Here is a 25,770-nt window from a genome sequence, read left to right on the forward strand (position 1 = left end):
ATGGGGGGACTTCTGCATTGAATCCCCCAGCAGAACAAGCGAGTCCCAAACACTCCCTCCAAGGACTCCAGAAAGGGTGGGTACTCTGAACTGCTGTTCGGTGCATAAGCACAGACATCAGTCAGGACCCGTCCCCCCACCCGGAGGCGGAGGGAAACTACCCTTTCATCCACCGGGGTAAACCCCAACGTGCAGGCACCAAGCTGGGGGCTGATGAGAATGCCCACACCTGCTCGGCGCCTCTCACCATGAGCAACTCCAGAGTGGAAGAAGGTCCAGCCCCACTCGAGGGTTCTGGTTCCAGAGCCCAAGCCATGCGTCGAGGTGAGTCCAACTATATGTAGTCGGAACCGCTCAACCTCGCGCACAAGCTCAGGCTCCTTCCCCACCAGAGAGGTGACGTTCCACGTCCCTAGAGCCAGCTTCTGCAGCCGGGGATCGGACCGCCAGGGTCCCCGCCTCTTGCTGCCGCCCAGCTCACACTGCACCCGACCCCTACGGCTCCTCCCGCAGATGGTGAGCCCACGGGATGTAGGGCCCATGTAACCCTTTCGGGCTGAGCCCGACTGGAACATTTATGTCCATGGTTGTAGTCACCATAGAGGTCTTTGAGCCGTACTTAGTCTAGTCCCTCCCCTAGACACCTGTTTGCCATGGGTGACCCTACCAGGGGCCTAAAGCCCCCGACAACACAGCTGCTAGGATCTTTGGGACACACAAATCCCTCCACCACGATAAGGTGACGGCTCTTTCTACTACTTTGAAATTGTGCGGAGACTTGATGAAAAGCCTGTACACGGAATATAGTTTTTTTCTCGGAAAGTTTTCAGCAAACAGTGAACCAGAGATGACCGGTAGGACGAGTCAGCAGAGACCACCTTGGAGAATGTTTGAGCTGAGAAAGGTGTCTAATTCTTGAAAACGTTTGGACATCTTTTTATGAAAACAATACTTCAAGTGAAATTCTGTTTGTCTTTTTTCCCTTCAACAGGGGTGTTCATCCATCCTCTGCACGGTGCATTAACCTACACGCTCGTGTCTTTTCATGCTTTAGTGATTTTTCATGAGTATCACAGCTGCTGCATGTTTCTTCCCTGTCTAGATGTTCAGTTGTTTCATTTGGAAAATTCCACAAAAAAAAAAAAAAAAAGAAATGCTAAGTGTTTGTGCTAAAGACGCCATGCAGAGCCTTCTGCCGGCTGACAGACACCCTTCCTCCTTCCCTCTCTGCTGTCCCGTTACAGTATGCAGCATCCAGAAAACATCAGCTCATTTCCGCTCCAGCAGGCTGGAATTTAAACTTTATTTACAAAAGAAACACATTCATTTACAGCTTTTTACATTTAGCTTCCAGAAGGAAAACGTTTAATTGTACTAGTCTTCCTCCCCTTCATCCTGCTGCAGCGGCTTCACAGCTCCTTCTCTGGACAGACGGTCCGCCTCCTCGTTGCCACGGTAGCCGGCATGTCCAGGAATATGGATCTAGAAGATGAGAGTCTTGTAAAGTCACCTCTGTAAACCAGATGGAGCTTTCAATCTGGGACGCTACATTAACAAACTAGTCAAATGTTCCACTGGCCTGACAATCCCCTCACTCACAAATCCAGTCCTCCACTAGTTAGGAAGACACGTGACAGCTTCAAGTCAGAAGAACGCATAACAAACACGGTTTATAGGTGGCTGGGTAACAACGTGACTTAGCTCTAGCCCGCTTACCTCCGTTAGCTGGTGAGCTCCTGTTATTTTCGGGTTAGCATAGCTAGCTCTTAGCTACAGAAATATCAAAGCTAGCTGAAGCTTGCTGCTGCTGGTTGTAGAGATGAAACTAACGCTGATGCTAGCTGCTACCGGTTGTAGAGAAGGAACTAACCCTGATGCTAGCTGCTGCTGCTGGTTGTAGAGAAGGAACTAACCCTGATGCTAGCTGCTACCGGTTGTAGAGAAGGAACTAACCCTGATGCTAGCTGCTGCTGCTGGTTGTAGAGAAGGAACGAACCGTGAGGATAGCTGCTGTTACTGGTTGTAGAGAAGGAACTAACCCTGATGCTAGCTGCTGTTGGTTGTAGAGAAGGAACGAACTGTGGAGCTAGCTGCTGATGGTTGTAGAGAAGGAACTAACCGTGAGGATAGCTGCTGTTACTGGTTGTAGAGAAGGAACTAACCCTGATGCTAGCTGCTACTGGTTGTCGAGAAGGAACTAACCCTGATGCTAGCTGCTGTTGGTTGTAGAGAAGGAACTAACCGTGAGGATGGCTGCTGCTGGTTGTAGAGAAGGAACTAACTGTGTGGATAGCTGCTGTTACTGGTTGTAGAGAAGGAACTAACCCTGATGCTAGCTGCTACTGGTTGTCGAGAAGGAACTAACCCTGATGCTAGCTGCTGCTGGTTGTAGAGAAGGAACTAACTGTGTGGATAGCTGCTGTTACTGGTTGTAGAGAAGGAACTAACCCTGATGCTAGCTGCTGTTGGTTGTAGAGAAGGAACTAACCGTGAGGATGGCTGCTGCTGGTTGTAGAGAAGGAACTAACTGTGTGGATAGCTGCTGTTACTGGTTGTAGAGAAGGAACTAACCCTGATGCTAGCTGCTGTTGGTTGTAGAGAAGGAACTAACCGTGAGGATAGCTGCTGTTACTGGTTGTAGAGAAGGAACTAACTGTGTGGATAGCTGCTGTTACTGGTTGTAGAGAAGGAACTAACCCTGATGCTAGCTGCTGTTGGTTGTAGAGAAGGAACTAACCGTGAGGATAGCTGCTGTTACTGGTTGTAGAGAAGGAACTGACCCTTATGCTAGCTGCTACTGGTTGTAGAGAAGGAACGAACCGTGGAGCTAGCTGCTGATGGTTGTAGAGAAGGAACTAACCCTGATGCTAGCTGCTGCTGGTTGTAGAGAAGGAACTAACCCTGATGCTAGCTGCTGTTGGTTGTAGAGAAGGAACTAACCGTGAGGATAGCTGCTGTTACTGGTTGTAGAGAAGGAACTAACCCTGATGCTAGCTGCTACTGGTTGTCGAGAAGGAACTAACCCTGATGCTAGCTGCTGTTGGTTGTAGAGAAGGAACTAACCGTGAGGATAGCTGCTGCTGGTTGTAGAGAAGGAACTAACTGTGTGGATAGCTGCTGCTGCTGGTTGTAGAGAAGGAACTAACCCTAATGCTAGCTGCTGCTACGGGTTGTAGAGAAGGAACTAACCCTGATGCTAGCTGCTGCTGGTTGTAGAGAAGGAACTAACCGTGAGAATAGCTGCTGCTGGTTGTAGAGAAGGAACTAACCGTGAGAATAGCTGCTGTTGGTTGTAGAGAAGGAACTAACCGTGAGGATAGCTGCTGTTACTGGTTGTAGAGAAGGAACGAACCGTGGAGCTAGCTGCTACTGGTTGTCGAGAAGGAACTAACCCTGATGCTAGCTGCTACCGGTTGTAGAGAAGGAACTAACCCTGATGGTAGCTGCTACTGGTTGTCGAGAAGGAACTAACCCTGATGCTAGCTGCTACCGGTTGTAGAGAAGGAACTAACCGTGTGGATAGCTGCTGCTGCTGGTTGTAGAAAAGGAAACTAACCCTGATGGTAGCTGCTGCTGGTTGTAGAGAAGGAACTAACCCTGATGCTAGCTGCTGCTGGTTGTAGAGAAGGAACTAACCCTGATGGTAGCTGCTGCTGGTTGTAGAGAAGGAACTAACCCTGATGCTAGCTGCTGCTGGTTGTAGAGAAGGAACTAACCCTGATGGTAGCTGCTGCTGGTTGTAGAGAAGGAACTAACCCTGATGCTAGCTGCTGCTGGTTGTAGAGAAGGAACTAACCCTGATGCTAGCTGCTGCTGGTTGTAGAGAAGGAACTAACCCTGATGCTAGCTGCTGCTGGTTGTAGAGAAGGAACTAACCCTGATGCTAACTGCTACTGGTTGTAGAGAAGGAACTAACCCTGATGCTAGCTGCTGCTGGTTGTAGAGAAGGAACTAACCCTGATGCTAGCTGCTGTTGGTTGTAGAGAAGGAACTAACCGTGAGGATAGCTGCTGTTACTGGTTGTAGAGAAGGAACTAACCCTGATGCTAGCTGCTACTGGTTGTCGAGAAGGAACTAACCCTGATGCTAGCTGCTGTTGGTTGTAGAGAAGGAACTAACCGTGAGGATAGCTGCTGCTGGTTGTAGAGAAGGAACTAACTGTGTGGATAGCTGCTGCTGCTGGTTGTAGAGAAGGAACTAACCCTGATGCTAGCTGCTACTGGTTGTCGAGAAGGAACTAACCCTGATGCTAGCTGCTGCTGGTTGTAGAGAAGGAACTAACCCTGATGCTAGCTGCTGCTGGTTGTAGAGAAGGAACTAACCCTGATGCTAACTGCTGCTGGTTGTAGAGAAGTAACTAACCTTGAAGCTAGCTGCTGCTGGTTGTAGAGAAGTAACTAACCTTGAAGCTAGCTGCTGCTTCACCAGACTTTGGTTTAGAGGTGGACAGTTTAGCAATAAGGTGGAAACAACTGTCCAGGACAGCTTTGTCAGTAAACTCTGATAAAAATGTTGTTTTACAGCAAAAACAGCTGTATAATGAGGAAAAGCAACTCATAAATAAATGTAGCCATTAGATGACATTATTTTATTGTCATTACTGGTGACATTGTGATGATCTATAGAACTTTATTGGCCGTACTAGCCGACATGAATTATTCAAAATGCCCACCAGCGGATCCAGTCAGTCTAGAGACTTATTTCCAGATACTCAATATCAGATGATGTTTCTGGATCTCTAGTGCCACTTGGTGGTTGTTTTTTCCCTCCCTACAGATGGGGCAAGGAAGGCAGCACATACATTTCATTTGGGACATTTTTGTTCTTTTTGTTATATAACGAAGATTTGTGAGCTTTTTCCTCCTCCTCCTCCCGGTGGAGGGTTTTAATCTGGAACCAGAGGCTTCTCCTCAGGTAAAACTGACCTGATAAATGAAGGTTGTACTGAATCCAGTGATATTTACCCAGACCACCTCCAGCTCTGCGTTTAGTCTATCTAGCTTCATGAAGTCTTCCTTATTGGTCACCTGACCCCCAGATTTCAGTCTCCAGCCGTTCAGCTTCCAGTTCTTCACCCATGTGGTCACACCTGCAGAAACCAGACAGTCAGCGTCGCCATGGCGTTCAGGGCACCAACTGCTGTTCAGAACATGCATTTTCCTCCTGCTCACCGTTGATGGTGAATTTGCTGTCAGTGTAAAGAACCAGCTTCTGAATCTTATTCTCTTTGGCTTGTTCCAGCGCTCTGCACGCTGCCTGCTCCATCACAGGAGAATGGGACAAGGTAACCATAGCAACCAGGTACGGCCTCAACAGAAAGCAGACTTTAGAAAACGACACTAAACTTTATATTAAAAATAAAATGTGGTTTCTGGGGTATGCTAAGCTTACTCCGCTTGTCTTCAGGACAAATGTGAACATCAGCCTTTTTCAGACACAATGGACACATGCTAACACAAAGATGCTAATGGATGCATGCAGACAGACAGCTAATAAACCAACGCTAACATACAGAGTTATAAGTTCTAACATGTTTTCATGCTTTTATGTGAACATGCTGTGCTAAGAAGAATGCTGTGCTGAGAAGAATGGATGAAACAGGTGAAAACATGACAGGAGGTCTGCTTGACTGATCACCTGAATCTCTGCTCTCTGATTGGTCTGTCGTCCCTGTAGCCGCTCTGCAACGTTTCTGTCCAACAGATTTATTTCACACTGAAGTTCAACAAGAGAAGCAGAACGTAGCAAGCACTGCGCATACAGAGAAGGTTTTCTCACAGCGGGTTATTGGGACCCCAGTAGACCCCAATGCCGGCTCGGGCTCCAGCCCGTCCGTTGGCTGAACAGCATCCATCGGTGTAGACGACCACAGCATCGCCTAAACGGACACACAAATGTCTTCATGTCACTCTGAGTGAGACATTTCATCCTTGCAGACAGGTGATTATCTTACCCATGTAGGTAAAACCATCTGGAGCTGCTGATGAAGACGTTTCAGACTGCTTGCTCCGTTTTGGAAGCTGGTCCCCGTCGTCCTCCGAGTGGCATCGCTTCTTTCCCAGTGGAATGTATTCCAGCGGCTCCGGACCCCGTTTCGGAAGGACACAGACCTGCACAGCTGGACTCGCTAAAGACAAACACGCAGAAAGATTCATTTCATCCATGATGGGTGACCCAGGCCCAGTGTTACTGATGTTATCGAACAGGACCAACGGGCCTGTCCGGACCAGCTTACCCTCCTTTCCGTGAGGATGTGCAGGGAGGTCGAGGCCTCTGACGAAGGCCCAGGCTTCTGGTTCTGATGCAAACTTCTTAAAAGCAGCAGCAGGAAACTTCTGGACCTGAGTTTTACATTCCTCCCTAAAACCAGATTATAACACATTAATCTTTGCCGGTATCTCGCGTTATTTTACATTTCGTACAGCTCCCATGTGGCCATTTACCCTCTTTTAATGTTTTTGTTTTCTTTTTTAAATCAGCATTTTGTCCTTTTTCATCATTTTGCTGTTGGGCTGATTATAAAGTGTTTTACAAATAAGACAAAATGGAAGGACCAGTAAAGATGTTGACAGGAGAGCTGAATGAAATATTTAGTCTTGTTTGTAAGCAGCCGCAGCTCCTCTCCAGACGCACCAGGAGCCGTACACCCCGGGCTGGAAGCCTTTCCTCACGGCGTAGAAAAACCTCGGCATGGCCTCCGCGGAGCTGCAAACAGACATGCGCAGAACGCTGAACACGCGCGTCAAGCTGGGCATGCGCATCAGGCTGAACATCACGACGTGAACATCCTGGATTTACCTCATAAAACACAGTAAAACAAGTTAAACCCGCAAGGTGCTGAACCCTGCGACGAGCGGCACGCGGCGTTTAACTTAATAAGCTGTAAAACACCAGGACGTTTTCCTGATAAACGCGACAGCCGCGTCACGCGGTTTACGCTCGTCCTAAAATTGAATCAAGACTTATTTTACTGTAAAATACTGTCAATAATAAAAACAAAACGTTCCATCAAACAGCAGGAAGAAGAAAAACAGCAATGCTAACAGCTACCGTCAAACATCAGTTACCTTCAGCGTTTTCACAAATTATCGCGATAAGTCGCTTCAGGTTCGCCCCAAACTCCACACATCTCGCGATATTACAGCGGACTGCTGTGATTGGATAAACCCAACTCTCGCGATGTTGCGGTCTCTTTCTTGGCCGTCGTTATCGAGGTTAGTTGCACTACTTGTCACAGAGCATTATTTTCTGTTGAAAAATGGACTTTAATAGTGCTCAAATGTAAAGTTGACATACAGGAACGCATATGGTGATTGTGATACCTTAGATTATGTGGTTTGTGGCCCCGGATGGCGCTCTGATGTCTGATATTAATGTGTAGTAGCGCTGATCGCTGTGTGGCGGCAGTTAGCAGGCCGAGCATGTGTGCAGCTCACCTGCAGCCACATGGAGGTTACAGAGATCAGGAGTAAAAACGTTTTTACCAGTCGATTAGATTAATGTAGTCAGAGTTGTAGCGGTGAAAAGTGTGTCCGTGCTGAAGTGTGGCTGTGTGAGGCTAACTAGTTCAAGCCGAGCTGCGGTGGGATGAACAGGACTGGGCTTCAGGTAGCCATGCTGCTGGCTGTCATGGAATTTATCTGATGGGAAATAAATCTAGAGATCAGCTGTTTTCAGCCCAGTTTATTGACAATGCCCAGTTGTTGTGAGAGCTCTGCCCCTGCTCAGGGTGTTGCAGCGATCTTTAAGCATACACAAACAACCTCTGCCTGGCAGCACGAGTCAGAACAACTGCCAGCTTGAAGATAACAGTCGAAGCTGAAATCAGTTTTTACCTATTAAAGCAAGCTTTCTGAACTACTCTAAACTATGCAGAATATATATTTAGTACGACTTAAAAAGCTTAATATAGGAGTAACATATTAAAACTAACACTATGCAGAATTTCCACCACATCGGTCTTTCTGAAACCATTTTTAAGGTACTTTAACGATGTGATGGGTTAGCATGCAGCCGATTAGCTTTACTTTAACCTTTAGGTCATGAGGAGCAGCTGGTCTGGATAACTAACCTGTTTTCTGTGTGCAGAGACAAAGGCCATGTTCAGTACCAGCGCCAAAATCGTGAAGCCCAATGGCGAAAAGCCAGACGAGTTTGAGTCCGGGATCTCCCAGGTGAGCCTCCATCAGATTCCACGTGTTTTATAATAAATTTTTTTCTAGGAAGAAATGTCGTCCAGACTTACTCTGATGAACCGGACCGCATGTTTAGTCCGGTTCCTGTTGTCCTCCAACATAGACCTGAACACCTGAACCGAGCACCCAGGTCTGGCCTGAGCGCCCTGGTTCGGTCTGGGTACCCAGGTCCGGTCTGAGGGTCTGGTCCGGTCTGGGTACCCAGGTCCGGTCTGAGCGCCCTGGTTCGGTCTGGGTACCCAGGTCCGGTCTGAGGGTCTGGTCTGGTCTGGGTACCCAGGTCCGGTCTGAGCGCCCTGGTCCGGTCTGGGTACCCAGGTCCGGTCTGAGGGTCTGGTCCGGTCTGGGTACCCAGGTCTGGCCTGAGGGTCTGGTCCGGTCTGGGTACCCAGGTCTGGCCTGAGGGTCTGGTTCGGTCTGGGTACCCAGGTCTGGCCTGAGGGTCTGGTCCGGTCTGGGTACCCAGGTCTGGTCTGAGCGCCCTGGTTTGGTCTGGGTACCCAGGTCTGGCCTGAGGGTCTGGTTTGGTCTGGGTACCCAGGTCCGGTCTGAGGGTCTGGTCCGGTCTGGGTACCCAGGTCTGGCCTGAGGGTCTGGTTTGGTCTGGGTACCCAGGTCTGGCCTGAGGGTCTGGTCCGGTCTGGGTACCCAGGTCTGGCCTGAGGGTCTGGTCCGGTCTGGGTACCCAGGTCTGGCCTGAGCGCCCTGGTTTGGTCTGGGTACCCAGGTCTGGCCTGAGGGTCTGGTTCGGTCTGGGTACCCAGGTCCGGTCTGAGCGCCCTGGTTCGGTCTGGGTACCCAGGTCTGGTCTGAGGGTCTGGTCCGGTCTGGGTACCCAGGTCTGGCCTGAGGGTCTGGTCCGGTCTGGGTACCCAGGTCCGGTCTGAGCGCCCTGGTTCGGTCTGGGTACCCAGGTCTGGCCTGAGGGTCTGGTTCGGTCTGGGTACCCAGGTCCGGTCTGAGCGCCCTGGTTCGGTCTGGGTACCCAGGTCTGGTCTGAGGGTCTGGTCCGGTCTGGGTACCCAGGTCTGGCCTGAGGGTCTGGTTCGGTCTGGGTACCCAGGTCTGGCCTGAGCGCCCTGGTTCGGTCTGGGTACCCAGGTCTGGCCTGAGGGTCTGGTCCGGTCTGGGTACCCAGGTCTGGCCTGAGGGTCTGGTCCGGTCTGGGTACCCAGGTCCGGTCTGAGCGCCCTGGTTCGGTCTGGGTACCCAGGTCCGGTCTGAGGGTCTGGTCTGGTCTGGGTACCCAGGTCCGGTCTGAGGGTCTGGTCCGGTCTGGGTACCCAGGTCCGGTCTGAGCGCCCTGGTTCGGTCTGGGTACCCAGGTCCGGTCTGAGGGTCTGGTCTGGTCTGGGTACCCAGGTCTGGCCTGAGGGTCTGGTTCGGTCTGGGTACCCAGGTCCGGTCTGGGTACCCAGGTCCGGTCTGAGCGCCCTGGTCCGGTCTGGGTACCCAGGTCCGGTCTGAGGGTCTGGTCCGGTCTGGGTACCCAGGTCCGGTCTGAGGGTCTGGTCCGGTCTGGGTACCCAGGTCCGGCCTGAGGGTCTGGTCCGGTCTGGGTACCCAGGTCTGGCCTGAGGGTCTGGTCCGGTCTGGGTACCCAGGTCTGGCCTGAGCGCCCTGGTCCGGTCTGGGTACCCAGGTCCGGTCTGAGCGCCCTGGTCCGGTCTGGGTACCCAGGTCCGGCCTGAGCGCCCTGGTTCGGTCTGGGTACCCAGGTCTGGCCTGAGCGCCCTGGTTCGGTCTGGGTACCCAGGTCTGGCCTGAGCGCCCTGGTTCGGTCTGGGTACCCAGGTCTGGCCTGAGGGTCTGGTCCGGTCTGGGTACCCAGGTCTGGCCTGAGGGTCTGGTCCGGTCTGGGTACCCAGGTCTGGCCTGAGGGTCTGGTTCGGTCTGGGTACCCAGGTCTGGTCTGAGCGCCCTGGTCCGGTCTGGGTACCCAGGTCCGGTCTGAGCGCCCTGGTCCGGTCTGGGTACCCAGGTCCGGTCTGAGCGCCCTGGTCCGGTCTGGGTACCCAGGTCCGGTCTGAGCGCCCTGGTCCGGTCTGGGTACCCAGGTCCGGTCTGAGGGTCTGGTCCGGTCTGGGTACCCAGGTCCGGTCTGAGGGTCTGGTCCGGTCTGACCTGTGAAATGCTGTCTTCTTGCAGGCTCTGCTGGAGCTGGAGATGAACTCCGACCTGAAGGCTCAGCTGAGAGAGCTGAACATCACCGCAGCGAAGGTGGGCGTCCACGTGGACCAATCTGCTCCTTTACTCGCTTCTGATGAACTTTTACAAAATGCAGAGAAAGCGGCGGTTTTGTCCAGCTGTCCGACGTGGACATCCAGAGAGAGCGTCTCCTGGCTCTGTCCTGGTGGCGTATGGGAGCGTAGCCCTGAGCCGAGACGTACAGTCCCGTCCCACGACGTCGGACAGAAAGCTGCGTCCCCGGCTGCAGGCTGGTGAGGACGGGCGGCCTGCATATTCCTACATCTTCCCAGAGTCCTCCGGGGCCGTTACTGGGGGGCCAAACCATGCAGGTCACAGAGGGTCTGGTGGGCCAAGTTTAAGCTAGCCTCGCCTTCTGGGTTGTCTAGGATGTCCTACAGAGAGGGATGTCCGGTCTTCTGATTCGTACTCTGTCTGGTTTCAGGAAATTGAGGTTGGCGGCAGCAGAAAAGCCATCATCATCTTCGTTCCTGTTCCTCAGCTCAAGTCCTTCCAGAAGATTCAGGTGCGTCTGGTGAGGGAGCTGGAGAAGAAGTTCAGCGGGAAGCATGTGGTCTTCATCGCACAGGTGAGGTTGTGTCCCGGCCTTGGGGGGGATCTGGGCTTGTGGACGAGACATCTTTGGTCACCCCTGAGACACGTTAGCATCAGTATGCTAATAAAGAACATTTCCATGGAAATGATGAAAGATCATGAATCTGGAAAACTCCAGCTGTCCGACGTGGACATCCAGAGAGAGCGTCTCCTGGCTCTGTCCAGGTGGCGTATGGGAGCGTAGCCCTGAGCCGAGACGTACAGTCCCGTCCCACGACGTCGGACAGAAAGCTGCGTCCCCGGCTGCAGGCTGGTGAGGATGGGCGGCCTGCATATTCCTACATCTTCCCAGAGTCCTCCGGGGCCGTTACTGGGGGGCCAAACCATGCAGGTCACATGTCACCCAGGCGACGGTGCTGATGTGAATGTTCAGTTTTCCGATGATCCAGATTGTCATGTTGGACATTAATCATGTGAATCTTTCAGAGGAGAATTCTGCCCAAGCCCACCAGGAAAAGCCGCACGAAGAACAAGCAGAAGCGTCCCAGAAGGTGAGTTTCCCTCCATCCTCCACGTCGCCTCAACTGGCTTCCTGCTGAAACGTTATCCGCCAGACACGACCCAGAAGCTGAATCTGTCCAGTTGATGACGACGCCATATTGGAACCCATGCAGATAAATTTCCTCCAGCCTGCTGGTTGCCATGGCGACTGAATGGATCTGGATTGAAGCCTGGAGCTTATTTGTTTGGATGATTACTGATTTGGTTGTTTGGTTGGGGCGGCTGGACGGTGCGTTTAGTGGCTGGTTGGTTGGGACGGCTGGACGGTGCGTTTAGTGACTGGTTGGTTGGGACGGCTGGACGGTGCGTTTAGTGGCTGGTTGGTTGGGACGGCTGGACGGTGCGTTTAGTGGCTGGTTGGTTGGGACGGCTGGACGGTGCGTTTAGTGACTGGTTGGTTGGGACGGCTGGACGGTGCGTTTAGTGACTGGTTGGTTGGGACGGCTGGACGGTGCGTTTAGTGGCTGGTTGGTTGGGACGGCTGGACGGTGCGTTTAGTGGCTGGTTGGTTGGGACGGCTGGACGGTGCGTTTAGTGGCTGGTTGGTTGGGACGGCTGGACGGTGCGTTTAGTGGCTGGTTGGTTGGGACGGCTGGACGGTGCGTTTAGTGGCTGGTTGGTTGGGGCGGCTGGACGGTGCGTTTAGTGGCTGGTTGGTTGGGACGGCTGGACGGTGCGTTTAGTGGCTGGTTGGTTGGGACGGCTGGACGGTGCGTTTAGTGGCTGGTTGGTTGGGACGGCTGGACGGTGCGTTTAGTGGCTGGTTGGTTGGGGCGGCTGGACGGTGCGTTTAGTGACTGGTTGGTTGGGACGGCTGGACGGTGCGTTTAGTGGCTGGTTGGTTGGGGCGGCTGGACGGTGCGTTTAGTGGCTGGTTGGTTGGGACGGCTGGACGGTGCGTTTAGTGGCTGGTTGGTTGGGGCGGCTGGACGGTGCGTTTAGTGGCTGGTTGGTTGGGGCGGCTGGACGGTGCTTTTAGTGGCTGGTTGGTTGGGACGGCTGGACGGTGCGTTTAGTGGCTGGTTGGTTGGGGCGGCTGGACGGTGCGTTTAGTGGCTGGTTGGTTGGGGCGGCTGGACGGTGCTTTTAGTGGCTGGTTGGTTGGGGCGGCTGGACGGTGCGTTTAGTGGCTGGTTGGTTGGGACGGCTGGACGGTGCGTTTAGTGGCTGGTTGGTTGGGGCGGCTGGACGGTGCGTTTAGTGGCTGGTTGGTTGGGGCGGCTGGACGGTGCGTTTAGTGGCTGGTTGGTTGGGACGGCTGGACGGTGCGTTTAGTGGCTGGTTGGTTGGGACGGCTGGACGGTGCGTTTAGTGGCTGGTTGGTTGGGGCGGCTGGACGGTGCGTTTAGTGACTGGTTGGTTGGGACGGCTGGACGGTGCGTTTAGTGGCTGGTTGGTTGGGACGGCTGGACGGTGCGTTTAGTGGCTGGTTGGTTGGGACGGCTGGACGGTGCGTTTAGTGGCTGGTTGGTTGGGACGGCTGGACGGTGCGTTTAGTGGCTGGTTGGTTGGGACGGCTGGACGGTGCGTTTAGTGACTGGTTGGTTGGGGCGGCTGGACGGTGCGTTTAGTGGCTGGTTGGTTGGGACGGCTGGACGGTGCGTTTAGTGACTGGTTGGTTGGGACGGCTGGACGGTGCGTTTAGTGGCTGGTTGGTTGGGACGGCTGGACGGTGCGTTTAGTGGCTGGTTGGTTGGGACGGCTGGACGGTGCGTTTAGTGACTGGTTGGTTGGGACGGCTGGACGGTGCGTTTAGTGACTGGTTGGTTGGGACGGCTGGACGGTGCGTTTAGTGGCTGGTTGGTTGGGACGGCTGGACGGTGCGTTTAGTGGCTGGTTGGTTGGGACGGCTGGACGGTGCGTTTAGTGGCTGGTTGGTTGGGACGGCTGGACGGTGCGTTTAGTGGCTGGTTGGTTGGGACGGCTGGACGGTGCGTTTAGTGGCTGGTTGGTTGGGGCGGCTGGACGGTGCGTTTAGTGGCTGGTTGGTTGGGGCGGCTGGACGGTGCTTTTAGTGGCTGGTTGGTTGGGACGGCTGGACGGTGCGTTTAGTGGCTGGTTGGTTGGGGCGGCTGGACGGTGCGTTTAGTGGCTGGTTGGTTGGGACGGCTGGACGGTGCGTTTAGTGGCTGGTTGGTTGGGGCGGCTGGACGGTGCGTTTAGTGGCTGGTTGGTTGGGACGGCTGGACGGTGCGTTTAGTGGCTGGTTGGTTGGGGCGGCTGGACGGTGCGTTTAGTGGCTGGTTGGTTGGGGCGGCTGGACGGTGCTTTTAGTGGCTGGTTGGTTGGGACGGCTGGACGGTGCGTTTAGTGGCTGGTTGGTTGGGGCGGCTGGACGGTGCGTTTAGTGGCTGGTTGGTTGGGGCGGCTGGACGGTGCTTTTAGTGGCTGGTTGGTTGGGGCGGCTGGACGGTGCGTTTAGTGGCTGGTTGGTTGGGGCGGCTGGACGGTGCGTTTAGTGGCTGGTTGGTTGGGGCGGCTGGACGGTGCGTTTAGTGGCTGGTTGGTTGGGGCGGCTGGACGGTGCGTTTAGTGGCTGGTTGGTTGGGACGGCTGGACGGTGCGTTTAGTGGCTGGTTGGTTGGGACGGCTGGACGGTGCGTTTAGTGGCTGGTTGGTTGGGGCGGCTGGACGGTGCGTTTAGTGACTGGTTGGTTGGGACGGCTGGACGGTGCGTTTAGTGGCTGGTTGGTTGGGGCGGCTGGACGGTGCGTTTAGTGGCTGGTTGGTTGGGACGGCTGGACGGTGCGTTTAGTGGCTGGTTGGTTGGGACGGCTGGACGGTGCGTTTAGTGACTGGTTGGTTGGGACGGCTGGACGGTGCGTTTAGTGGCTGGTTGGTTGGGACGGCTGGACGGTGCGTTTAGTGGCTGGTTGGTTGGGACGGCTGGACGGTGCGTTTAGTGGCTGGTTGGTTGAGGCGGCTGGACGGTGCGTTTAGTGGCTGGTTGGTTGGGACGGCTGGACGGTGCGTTTAGTGGCTGGTTGGTTGGGACGGCTGGACGGTGCGTTTAGTGGCTGGACGGTGCGTTTAGTGGCTGGACGGTGCGTTTAGTGACTGGTTGGTTGGGACGGCTGGACGGTGCGTTTAGTGGCTGGTTGGTTGGGACGGCTGGACGGTGCGTTTAGTGGCTGGTTGGTTGGGACGGCTGGACGGTGCGTTTAGTGGCTGGTTGGTTGGGGCGGCTGGACGGTGCGTTTAGTGGCTGGTTGGTTGGGACGGCTGGACGGTGCGTTTAGTGGCTGGTTGGTTGGGGCGGCTGGACGGTGCGTTTAGTGGCTGGTTGGTTGGGGCGGCTGGACGGTGCGTTTAGTGGCTGGTTGGTTGGGACGGCTGGACGGTGCGTTTAGTGGCTGGTTGGTTGGGACGGCTGGACGGTGCGTTTAGTGGCTGGTTGGTTGGGACGGCTGGACGGTGCGTTTAGTGGCTGGTTGGTTGGGACGGCTGGACGGTGCGTTTAGTGGCTGGTTGGTTGGGACGGCTGGACGGTGCGTTTAGTGGCTGGTTGGTTGGGGCGGCTGGACGGTGCGTTTAGTGGCTGGTTGGTTGGGACGGCTGGACGGTGCGTTTAGTGGCTGGTTGGTTGGGACGGCTGGACGGTGCGTTTAGTGGCTGGTTGGTTGGGGCGGCTGGACGGTGCGTTTAGTGGCTGGTTGGTTGGGACGGCTGGACGGTGCGTTTAGTGACTGGTTGGTTGGGGCGGCTGGACGGTGCGTTTAGTGGCTGGTTGGTTGGGACGGCTGGACGGTGCGTTTAGTGGCTGGTTGGTTGGGGCGGCTGGACGGTGCGTTTAGTGGCTGGTTGGTTGGGGCGGCTGGACGGTGCGTTTAGTGGCTGGTTGGTTGGGACGGCTGGACGGTGCGTTTAGTGGCTGGTTGGTTGGGGCGGCTGGACGGTGCGTTTAGTGGCTGGTTGGTTGGGACGGCTGGACGGTGCGTTTAGTGGCTGGTTGGTTGGGACGGCTGGACGGTGCGTTTAGTGACTGGTTGGTTGGGACGGCTGGACGGTGCGTTTAGTGGCTGGTTGGTTGGGACGGCTGGACGGTGCGTTTAGTGGCTGGTTGGTTGGGACGGCTGGACGGTGCGTTTAGTGGCTGGTTGGTTGGGACGGCTGGACGGTGCGTTTAGTGGCTGGTTGGTTGGGACGGCTGGACGGTGCGTTTAGTGGCTGGTTGGTTGGGACGGCTGGACGGTGCGTTTAGTGACTGGTTGGTTGGGACGGCTGGACGGTGCGTTTAGTGGCTGGTTGGTTGGGACGGCTGGACGGTGCGTTTAGTGGCTGGTTGGTTGGGAAGGGTGGACGGTGCGTTTAGTGGCTGGTTGGTTGGGACGGCTGGACGGTGCGTTTAGTGGCTGGTTGGTTGGGATGGCTGGACGGTGCGTTTAGTGGCTGGTTGGTTGGGACGGCTGGACGGTGCGTTTAGTGGCTGGTTGGTTGGGACGGCTGGACGGTGCGTTTAGTGGCTGGTTGGTTGGGATGGCTGGACGGTGCGTTTAGTGGCTGGTTGGTTGGGACGGCTGGACGGTGCGTTTAGTGGCTGGTTGGTTGGGACGGCTGGACGGTGCGTTTAGTGGCTGGTTGGTTGGGACGGCTGGACGGTGCGTTTAGTGGCTGGTTGGTTGGGACGGCTGGACGGTGCGTTTAGTGGCTGGTTGGTTGGGACGGCTGGACGGTGCGTTTAGTGGCTGGTTGGTTGGGACGGCTGGACGGTGCGTTTAGTGGCTGGTTGGTTGGGATGGCTGGACGGTGCGTTTAGTGGCTGGTTGGTTGGGACGGCTGGACGGTGCGTTTAGTGGCTGGTTGGTTGGGACGGCTGGACGGTGCGTTTAGTGGCTGGTTGGTTGGGACGGCTGGACGGTGCGTTTAGTGGCTGGTTGGTTGGGACGGCTGGACGGTGCGTTTAGTGGCTGGTTGGTTGGGATGGCTGGACGGTGCGTTTAGTGGCTGGTTGGTTGGGATGGCTGGACGGTGCGTTTAGTGGCTGGTTGGTTGGGGCGGCTGGACGGTGCGTTTAGTGGCTGGTTGGTTGGGACGGCTGGACGGTGCGTTTAGTGGCTGGTTGGTTGGGACGGCTGGACGGTGCGTTTAGTGACTGGTTGGTTGGGATGGCTGGACGGTGCGTTTAGTGGCTGGTTGGTTGGGGCGGCTGGACGGTGCGTTTAGTGGCTGGTTGGTTGGGACGGCTGGACGGTGCGTTTAGTGGCTGGTTGGTTGGGACGGCTGGACGGTGCGTTTAGTGGCTGGTTGGTTGGGGCGGCTGGACGGTGCGTTTAGTGACTGGTTGGTTGGGACGGCTGGACGGTGCGTTTAGTGGCTGGTTGGTTGGGGCGGCTGGACGGTGCGTTTAGTGGCTGGTTGGTTGGGACGGCTGGACGGTGCGTTTAGTGGCTGGTTGGTTGGGACGGCTGGACGGTGCGTTTAGTGACTGGTTGGTTGGGACGGCTGGACGGTGCGTTTAGTGGCTGGTTGGTTGGGACGGCTGGACGGTGCGTTTAGTGGCTGGTTGGTTGGGACGGCTGGACGGTGCGTTTAGTGGCTGGTTGGTTGAGGCGGCTGGACGGTGCGTTTAGTGGCTGGTTGGTTGGGACGGCTGGACGGTGCGTTTAGTGGCTGGTTGGTTGGGACGGCTGGACGGTGCGTTTAGTGGCTGGACGGTGCGTTTAGTGGCTGGACGGTGCGTTTAGTGACTGGTTGGTTGGGACGGCTGGACGGTGCGTTTAGTGGCTGGTTGGTTGGGACGGCTGGACGGTGCGTTTAGTGGCTGGTTGGTTGGGACGGCTGGACGGTGCGTTTAGTGGCTGGTTGGTTGGGGCGGCTGGACGGTGCGTTTAGTGGCTGGTTGGTTGGGACGGCTGGACGGTGCGTTTAGTGGCTGGTTGGTTGGGGCGGCTGGACGGTGCGTTTAGTGGCTGGTTGGTTGGGGCGGCTGGACGGTGCGTTTAGTGGCTGGTTGGTTGGGACGGCTGGACGGTGCGTTTAGTGGCTGGTTGGTTGGGACGGCTGGACGGTGCGTTTAGTGGCTGGTTGGTTGGGACGGCTGGACGGTGCGTTTAGTGGCTGGTTGGTTGGGACGGCTGGACGGTGCGTTTAGTGGCTGGTTGGTTGGGACGGCTGGACGGTGCGTTTAGTGGCTGGTTGGTTGGGGCGGCTGGACGGTGCGTTTAGTGGCTGGTTGGTTGGGACGGCTGGACGGTGCGTTTAGTGGCTGGTTGGTTGGGACGGCTGGACGGTGCGTTTAGTGGCTGGTTGGTTGGGGCGGCTGGACGGTGCGTTTAGTGGCTGGTTGGTTGGGACGGCTGGACGGTGCGTTTAGTGACTGGTTGGTTGGGGCGGCTGGACGGTGCGTTTAGTGGCTGGTTGGTTGGGACGGCTGGACGGTGCGTTTAGTGGCTGGTTGGTTGGGGCGGCTGGACGGTGCGTTTAGTGGCTGGTTGGTTGGGGCGGCTGGACGGTGCGTTTAGTGGCTGGTTGGTTGGGACGGCTGGACGGTGCGTTTAGTGGCTGGTTGGTTGGGGCGGCTGGACGGTGCGTTTAGTGGCTGGTTGGTTGGGACGGCTGGACGGTGCGTTTAGTGGCTGGTTGGTTGGGACGGCTGGACGGTGCGTTTAGTGACTGGTTGGTTGGGACGGCTGGACGGTGCGTTTAGTGGCTGGTTGGTTGGGACGGCTGGACGGTGCGTTTAGTGGCTGGTTGGTTGGGACGGCTGGACGGTGCGTTTAGTGGCTGGTTGGTTGGGACGGCTGGACGGTGCGTTTAGTGGCTGGTTGGTTGGGACGGCTGGACGGTGCGTTTAGTGGCTGGTTGGTTGGGACGGCTGGACGGTGCGTTTAGTGACTGGTTGGTTGGGACGGCTGGACGGTGCGTTTAGTGGCTGGTTGGTTGGGACGGCTGGACGGTGCGTTTAGTGGCTGGTTGGTTGGGAAGGGTGGACGGTGCGTTTAGTGGCTGGTTGGTTGGGACGGCTGGACGGTGCGTTTAGTGGCTGGTTGGTTGGGATGGCTGGACGGTGCGTTTAGTGGCTGGTTGGTTGGGACGGCTGGACGGTGCGTTTAGTGGCTGGTTGGTTGGGACGGCTGGACGGTGCGTTTAGTGGCTGGTTGGTTGGGATGGCTGGACGGTGCGTTTAGTGGCTGGTTGGTTGGGACGGCTGGACGGTGCGTTTAGTGGCTGGTTGGTTGGGACGGCTGGACGGTGCGTTTAGTGGCTGGTTGGTTGGGACGGCTGGACGGTGCGTTTAGTGGCTGGTTGGTTGGGACGGCTGGACGGTGCGTTTAGTGGCTGGTTGGTTGGGACGGCTGGACGGTGCGTTTAGTGGCTGGTTGGTTGGGACGGCTGGACGGTGCGTTTAGTGGCTGGTTGGTTGGGATGGCTGGACGGTGCGTTTAGTGGCTGGTTGGTTGGGACGGCTGGACGGTGCGTTTAGTGGCTGGTTGGTTGGGACGGCTGGACGGTGCGTTTAGTGGCTGGTTGGTTGGGACGGCTGGACGGTGCGTTTAGTGGCTGGTTGGTTGGGACGGCTGGACGGTGCGTTTAGTGGCTGGTTGGTTGGGATGGCTGGACGGTGCGTTTAGTGGCTGGTTGGTTGGGATGGCTGGACGGTGCGTTTAGTGGCTGGTTGGTTGGGGCGGCTGGACGGTGCGTTTAGTGGCTGGTTGGTTGGGACGGCTGGACGGTGCGTTTAGTGGCTGGTTGGTTGGGACGGCTGGACGGTGCGTTTAGTGACTGGTTGGTTGGGATGGCTGGACGGTGCGTTTAGTGGCTGGTTGGTTGGGGCGGCTGGACGGTGCGTTTAGTGGCTGGTTGGTTGGGACGGCTGGACGGTGCGTTTAGTGGCTGGTTGGTTGGGATGGCTGGGACAACGTAGACTTGCTTTTAATTTGAAATCCGTTGCTTTGTTTTACTAGTTCTCTCTGTTATAAGGGGCGGGACATTTCGGTTCCCATGGTGATTGTTTACGTGTTTTTGTTTGCAGCGTCTTAACAATAAAGGACATGTCGACAGTCCAGTGCTTTACAATATCGGGAGACTAAATACTATGGTAACAGAAGTTTAGTGTCATGACAACCCTAATGTGACGGATGTTGTGGTTTAGTCTATCCGGTCTGGTTTTCCATGGCCCTGCCGGTCTGCGGTCCAGCTGTCCGACGTGGACATCCAGAGAGAGCGTCTCCTGGCTCTGTCCAGGTGGCGTATGGGAGCGTAGCCCTGAGCCGAGACGTACAGTCCCGTCCCACGACGTCGGACAGAAAGCTGCGTCCCCGGCTGCAGGCTGGTGAGGATGGGCGGCCTGCATATTCCTACATCTTCCCAGAGTCCTCCGGGGCCGTTACTGGGGGGCCAAACCATGCAGGTCACAGAGGGTCTGGTGGACCTGGAGACCAACCTGTCCTGAACAGAGTTTAAACTATTTAGTAGGGCTGCAACGATTTCTCGAGTAATCAGAGTACAAACATTGATCTGCCTTGATGCTCCGTGTAATTAACACCACATGGTGATATATGTTAATTTCAGCATCATTCTCAGACCACTGCGCTGCTCGGAGGGACGACATCACTGTTTCAGTAAACATATAAACATCTAAACATGTATAAAATGTATAAAAGCAGAGCCTGTGGCCTACGGTGTGTCTGTACAGTCTGACTGTTTCAGCCGGACTGATGACGGATATTTCCACCAGCAGCGGCGAGCGCTTTGCTTTCTGTCTGAACATCCTCCTTGCTTTGGTCTCTAATGGCAGAGAATGAAGAAGAGGGGAGGAAAAGACTGAAAAGTGGCAGTTTGGGACCATTTCACACTGAAAAGGACAGAAAACGTAGAGTTGGCGTACCACCCCCCCACTTCACCGCTCCAGGAGGAGATCCAGCTTTCTGATTTATATCAGCAGCAGCTGGTAAAATGTTCAGAGTTCTAACCTGTGATATCAGTCAGCAGTGACGAGGCATGGCGAGGTGTCGGCTGCTAACGCACGCTAACCGTCTGGTAATCCGTCCCTCATCTGTCTCTCCTGCACACACGCAGAGTCAAAGCGCATGTTTTAGGCAGCCTCTGTTCCTGCAGTAAACTTTTATTCCGGATTAAACAGACACACTTTTACCAGGCGTGTCGTCCACCAAGACATCGGCTAGTTCTTACTGTGGACATGTTTACAAGTCACTCCTTCTTTCTACGGGAATTCTTCTTTTTATCTTGTAAAAGGCAGGAATTTGCGACCGGTTGAGAAGTTTTTCTCCACACATGGAGCACAAACCCGTCGGCGGCACCAAAGTGTCACGCTGTGAAAGATAATCGTTGGAGTACTCGCAGACATAATCGACAGGATTCCAGAAGTCCTGGAGAGTTGCAGCTCTAGTTTCAGCTTCTGTGTGACTGAAGCTTTGTGTCCTCGCAGCCGCACTCTGACCGCGGTCCACGACGCCATCTTGGAGGACCTGGTGTTCCCCAGCGAGATCGTGGGGAAGAGGATCCGGGTGAAGCAGGACAGCAGCCGGCTCATCAAGGTCCACCTGGACAAGGCTCAGCAGAACAACGTGGAACACAAGGTGAGTCCTGTTCCAGCTGAACCAGTGAAACCAGCAGGCTTACAGCGTTCCACTGGTCAGTCCACAAGTAATCAGATTACTCCAGCTGTCCGACGTGGACATCCAGAGAGAGCGTCTCCTGGCTCTGTCCAGGTGGCGTATGGGAGCGTAGCCCTGAGCCGAGACGTACAGTCCCGTCCCACGACGTCGGACAGAAAGCTGCGTCCCCGGCTGCAGGCTGGTGAGGACGGGCGGCCTGCATATTCCTACATCTTCCCAGAGTCCTCCGGGGCCGTTACTGGGGGGCCAAACCATGCAGGTCACAGAGGGTCTGGGAGGGGGGCAGAAAACCGGAGGCCTGACGACGATGTCCTCTGTCTTCCAGGTGGAAACCTTCTCCGGCGTCTACAAGAAGCTCACAGGGAAGGACGTCGTCTTCGAATTCCCAGAATTCCAGCTGTAACGGGAAGGCCCAATAAACTTGTTTACTGTCTGTTGTCGTGGTTTATCTCTGGGGGGGTGTAGTAAGTAAGTAAGTAAGTAAAGTTTATTTATAAAGCGCTTTTCACAGATAAAAATCACAAAGTGCTGTACATAAAAATGGGTACAATAACACAATCAGCAACAATCAGCAAAAATTAAAATCATCCAAGAATCAACCAAAAGCTCTTCTAAACAGCAGAGTCTTTAGCTGCATTTTAAAAGAGTCCACAGAGTCAAGCAGACGAAGGGACAGAGGCAGCTCATTCCAGAGTCTGGGAGCAACAGACTGGAAAGACAGGTCACCACGAGTTTTAAAACGAGTTTTTGGAACCTTCAGGAGGTTCTGGCCAGAAGACCGAAGAGAGCGTCCAGAGGAGTATGGACATAGTAAGTCGGTGATATACTGAGGGGCCTGACCATGTAACGCCCCAAAGGTCAACACTAAAATTTTAAAATCTATGCGAAATTTAACAGGAAGCCAATGAAGACGTGTCAAAACAGGGGTGATGTGGGCTGTTCTGGCTGCACCTGTCAAAAGTCTGGCAGCAGAGTTCTGCACAATTTGAAGCTTATTTAGAGTCGTCTTATTTATGTAAGTGAAAACAGAGTTACAGTAATCAATGCGACTCGAGATGAAAGCATGGATGATCATTTCAAGATCTGATTTTGACAACAACCTCCTTACTTTAGAGATGTTTCTTAGATGATAGAAACTGTTTTTGGTCAGTTGTCGGGTGTGACTCTCCAAAGACATGGCCTGATCAAACACAACCCCAAGGTTTCTGAGACTGGTTTTCACAGACGGTCCCAGAGCACCAAGATAGTTTTTGATCATAGGTATCATTTTATCAGGGGCAATGATCAGAGTTTCTGTTTTGTTAGAATTTATCTGAAGGTAATTTGAGGAGAGCCAGTTTTTAATGCAGGACACACATTCTAACAACATAGATAAAAAATAAAACTCTGAATCATTGAAGGAACAGTACAACTGAATATCATCAGCGTAAAAGTGATAAGATACATTTTCAAAACCACAAATAAGTCGGCCAAGAGGCAATAAGTACAAAAGAAACAAAACAGGTCCCAGGACAGAACCTTGGGCCACTCCACACGACAGTTTAGACACATGAGACATTATATTGTTTACCGCAACATTAAAGGTTCTACCTTTTATGTATGAGGAGAACCACTGAAGAACAGTCCCAGAAAAACCCATCTCTGATTTAAGTCGATCAATAAGTCATGGTCTACTGTGTCAAAGGCAGACGTTAAATCTAGTAAAACCAAAACTGTGTAGCGACCAGAGTCAGCGGCCATCATCACATCATTTGAAACTCTCAATAAGGCAGTTTCAGTGGAGTGCTTTTTGCGGAAACCTGACTGAAATTTGTCGTAAAAATCATTTTCTTCCAAAAATGTAGTTAGCTGTTCAGCCACTACTTTCTCTAAGATCTTAGAAAGGAAAGGAAGTTTTGATATGGGCCTATAATTTCTTGGTTCCGCAGGATCTAGATTTGTTTTTTCAAGGATGGGATTTACCACTGCATGTTTGAAGTAGCTGAGGACTGAGCCAGATTCCAATGAAAGATTGATCAATTTAACAACCCAAGGACCAACTACATCAAAAACCTTCACAAACAAAGATGTCGGTAGAATGTCTGCCAGACTTGAGGAAGGTTTCATCTTGTCCACTAAAGCCTTCACATTCTGCAGGCTGACAGGAGTGAACGAGGACCATATCTGAACACTATCTGACACAGGGCATAAGTTATTTAAAGAAGGACTGATGCTGGCCCTAATGTCTTTCACTTTGGACACAAAGAAGTTTAAAAAATTATTGCAATCCTCCTGTGTATACACAGGAACATGTGGAGATGAAGGCACAACAAGGTTTTCAATAGTATCAAACAGGACTTTAGGGTTTTTCTTATTACATGACACTAGATTTGAGAAGTAAGATGACCGAGCTACTTTTATCATTTCATTTAGCTCCGACATCATTTCTTTAAGATTGAGTCTATGCACCTCTAATTTTGTGGCTTTCCACAAACACTCCACTTTCCGACAGCTTCTTTTAAAGTTACAAATAGCCTCACTCATCCATGGACAGGGCTTTTTATGCGCAAGAGTGCTTTTAGAGGGGGCAACTGTGTCCAAAACAGTTAAGCAGTGACTATTGAAATTTGTCACATAAGTTTCCACATCGTCACACATTGCAAATGAAGAAAAATCAAAAGAAGCAGAGAAATGACTAATGGCTGCTTCATTAAGAACGCGTCTCTGGATGTTTACATTAGAGTCATTTGGCACCAATGAAAAAGACAGGTTAAAAAGGATACAGCAGTGGTCACTTATTTGAAAATCCTCAATACTTAGTTCATCAATCTTTAATCCATAAGAAAAAACCAAATCTAACGAATGGCCTTTTTGATGTGTAGGTCCAGAAATGTGCTGTGTAAAATTAAACATGTCCATAAGTGCTAACAGTTCAGACGCCATTGGACACGATGGGTTATCAACGTGGAGATTGAAGTCCCCAAGAATTAAAACGCTTTCCAATTTCATGACAGATGATAAGAAGTCACTGAACTCATCTAGAAATGGACGAGCAGGACCAGGAGGTCGGTATACTAAAACACAATAAAAAGAGTGTGTGTTTCCAACCTTACACATCTGAAGCTCAAAGGAGTCGTATGCGTTCGTGTCCATCAGACTGCAGCAAAAGGAGTCCCTGTAGACAAAAGCAAGTCCTCCTCCACGGCGCGCGAGCCGAGGCGTCCCAAACACGGAGCAATCCGGGGGGCACAGCTCCTTTAGATGAAAGTACTCATTTTCTCGCTGCCAAGTTTCCGTGATGCACATTATATCCAAATTCTCCTTAATGAAAAGGTCACTCAGAGTAAAAGTTTTGTTCGCAATCGAGCGAGCGTTGAGCAAGCCAAACCTGATGGCCCGCGTTCCTGTTGCGCTCCATCCCAGGGCCTGCCCCGCAGACTGGATGGCGGAATCCGCTCGACAGGGAACCGGACACAAGACACGGTCGCGACGAGCAGGCTTACGGGCGTTCCGTGCTGGAAATATCCGGTCGGAGGTGCTCCATATCGGCGATGACGCACTGGCCCCGTCTTGTTCCGTATCGCAGACTGGAATTGGTCTCAGGCACCGCTCACTCCCAGCACCGAAACCACTCAGATAGGCGATAGGATTTCGGGATCGCCACTTCTTTAGCCGGGTCTGGACACCGGCCCTGGAGCCCCGTTTCCTTCTCCTGCCCCGCCGTCTGGATAGCAACAGATACTCGGTCGATGACGTGGAGCACTCCAGTTTTGGAGGTAAAAACTCAGTGTATCTTTCCCAGGTAACACAAAAGTTCTCCATTTGTCCCTTGATGCGGAACAACGTGTGTCTGTCATATTGAATAGCAGCCAAGACATAGCTACTATTTGACAGGGTTGACACAGCAAAAAATGTCACAAGATAAATTACCAAAATGCGTGAAAACAGACAGGTAGCAGACGCGCTGCCTAGCACTGGCGCCATCTTCTCCTGTCAGTCTGGATCAGTGATTAAAATACCAGGATTCAATGTGACAATCTGCAAACCAAGAGCAGATTTGCTCTGGCACTGTTCTGCTTTAAGAAAACCTGTGTGGGGGGTCCCGGGAGGTCCCGGGGGAGCAGATGGAGAACGTGGACCTACCTGGACCTTGTGGTCTTCGGTCAGCCGTTCCTGTGGAGTTGGAGGTTGCAGAGGCTTCCATAGTAACCAGGTTTCCATAGCGACGAGGAGACAACAGCGACACTGGTTTTACTGGTCCTGGTGTCTCATCCGGTCCACACAACAGGGTTTTATTGATGTCAGGGGATTATGTTTAAATCCAGACTGGTTCTGAACCTGGACACCTTCATCATGATGTCATGGCTGCTGTCGCACGCCATACACACCCATGACATCCCACCGTTGCCATGGAGATGAACGGACATTCACCTGGAAATAAACAGGTAGACCAGGTCCTCCATCCAAATCTGGACCTGGACCCAGATCTTGACCTGGAACGGACTCTGGACCCGGACATGGATCTGAATCTGGACCTGGACCTGGACCTGGACATCTGGACCTGAACCCGAAGCCATGTTCCAGAGGCTGCTGCAGCAGTGACCTGAAGAGACCATCTTGTTCCGTCCTCCAGCAGAAGACAGAACTTTGTTCTCGAGGCTGAGGAGAAAGCGCCGACTTTCTGTTCTGTCGGACGGGAGAAGCGAGTTCTCTCA

General features: G+C 53.7%; 2 protein-coding genes across 4 annotated transcripts; one reads left to right on the plus strand and one right to left on the minus strand.

Annotated features, from left to right (window-relative positions):
- Positions 1–1,295: 1,295 nt before the first annotated feature.
- rnaseh1 (ribonuclease H1) lies at positions 1,296–7,061 on the minus strand. 3 transcript variants are annotated; one of them, XM_079254920.1, is made up of 8 exons: positions 6,799–7,061; positions 6,634–6,705; positions 5,954–6,360; positions 5,779–5,878; positions 5,638–5,692; positions 5,172–5,256; positions 4,965–5,089; positions 1,296–1,482 (listed from the first exon to the last, which is right to left on the minus strand). In XM_079254920.1, exons 1-8 carry the CDS (start codon positions 6,801–6,803, stop codon positions 1,375–1,377), a joined length of 957 nt encoding a protein of 318 aa, XP_079111046.1. In that variant the 5' UTR covers positions 6,804–7,061; the 3' UTR covers positions 1,296–1,374. The 3 variants fall into 3 exon arrangements, with proteins under 3 accessions (XP_079111046.1, XP_079111047.1, XP_079111045.1); XM_079254921.1 differs by having other exon boundaries at positions 5,954–6,127; positions 6,236–6,360; positions 6,634–7,061; XM_079254919.1 differs by having other exon boundaries at positions 6,634–7,061.
- Positions 7,062–7,193: 132 nt separating this feature from the next.
- rps7 (ribosomal protein S7) lies at positions 7,194–21,509 on the plus strand. Its single transcript, XM_079255525.1, has 7 exons — positions 7,194–7,214; positions 8,089–8,174; positions 10,344–10,415; positions 10,828–10,971; positions 11,424–11,488; positions 20,887–21,037; positions 21,402–21,509. Exons 2-7 carry the CDS (start codon positions 8,100–8,102, stop codon positions 21,477–21,479), a joined length of 585 nt encoding a protein of 194 aa, XP_079111651.1. The 5' UTR covers positions 7,194–7,214; positions 8,089–8,099; the 3' UTR covers positions 21,480–21,509.
- Positions 21,510–25,770: the final 4,261 nt, after the last annotated feature.

Source organism: Telmatherina bonti (assembly GCF_933228915.1).
Source record: "Telmatherina bonti genome assembly, chromosome: 16".
NCBI classification, from domain to species: Eukaryota; Metazoa; Chordata; class Actinopteri; order Atheriniformes; family Telmatherinidae; genus Telmatherina; species Telmatherina bonti.

What these genes read in the sequence shown, in the direction of transcription:
- rnaseh1 (XM_079254919.1), bottom strand. Translation starts at nt 6,773, where the DNA reads ATGTTCAGCCTGATGCGCATGCCCAGCTTGACGCGCGTGTTCAGCGTT. An exon ending in ATCAGAGAGCAGAGATTCAG is followed by an intron (nt 5,257 to 5,637) that starts GTGATCAGTCAA and finishes GTGATGGAGCAG; the next exon opens with GCAGCGTGCAGAGCGCTGGA. An exon ending in CAGAGCTGGAGGTGGTCTGG is followed by an intron (nt 1,483 to 4,964) that starts GTAAATATCACT and finishes CTCATCTTCTAG; the next exon opens with ATCCATATTCCTGGACATGC.
- rps7 (XM_079255525.1), top strand. Translation starts at nt 8,100, where the DNA reads ATGTTCAGTACCAGCGCCAAAATCGTGAAGCCCAATGGCGAAAAGCCA. An exon ending in ATGTGGTCTTCATCGCACAG is followed by an intron (nt 10,972 to 11,423) that starts GTGAGGTTGTGT and finishes TGAATCTTTCAG; the next exon opens with AGGAGAATTCTGCCCAAGCC. An exon ending in AGAACAACGTGGAACACAAG is followed by an intron (nt 21,038 to 21,401) that starts GTGAGTCCTGTT and finishes TCTGTCTTCCAG; the next exon opens with GTGGAAACCTTCTCCGGCGT.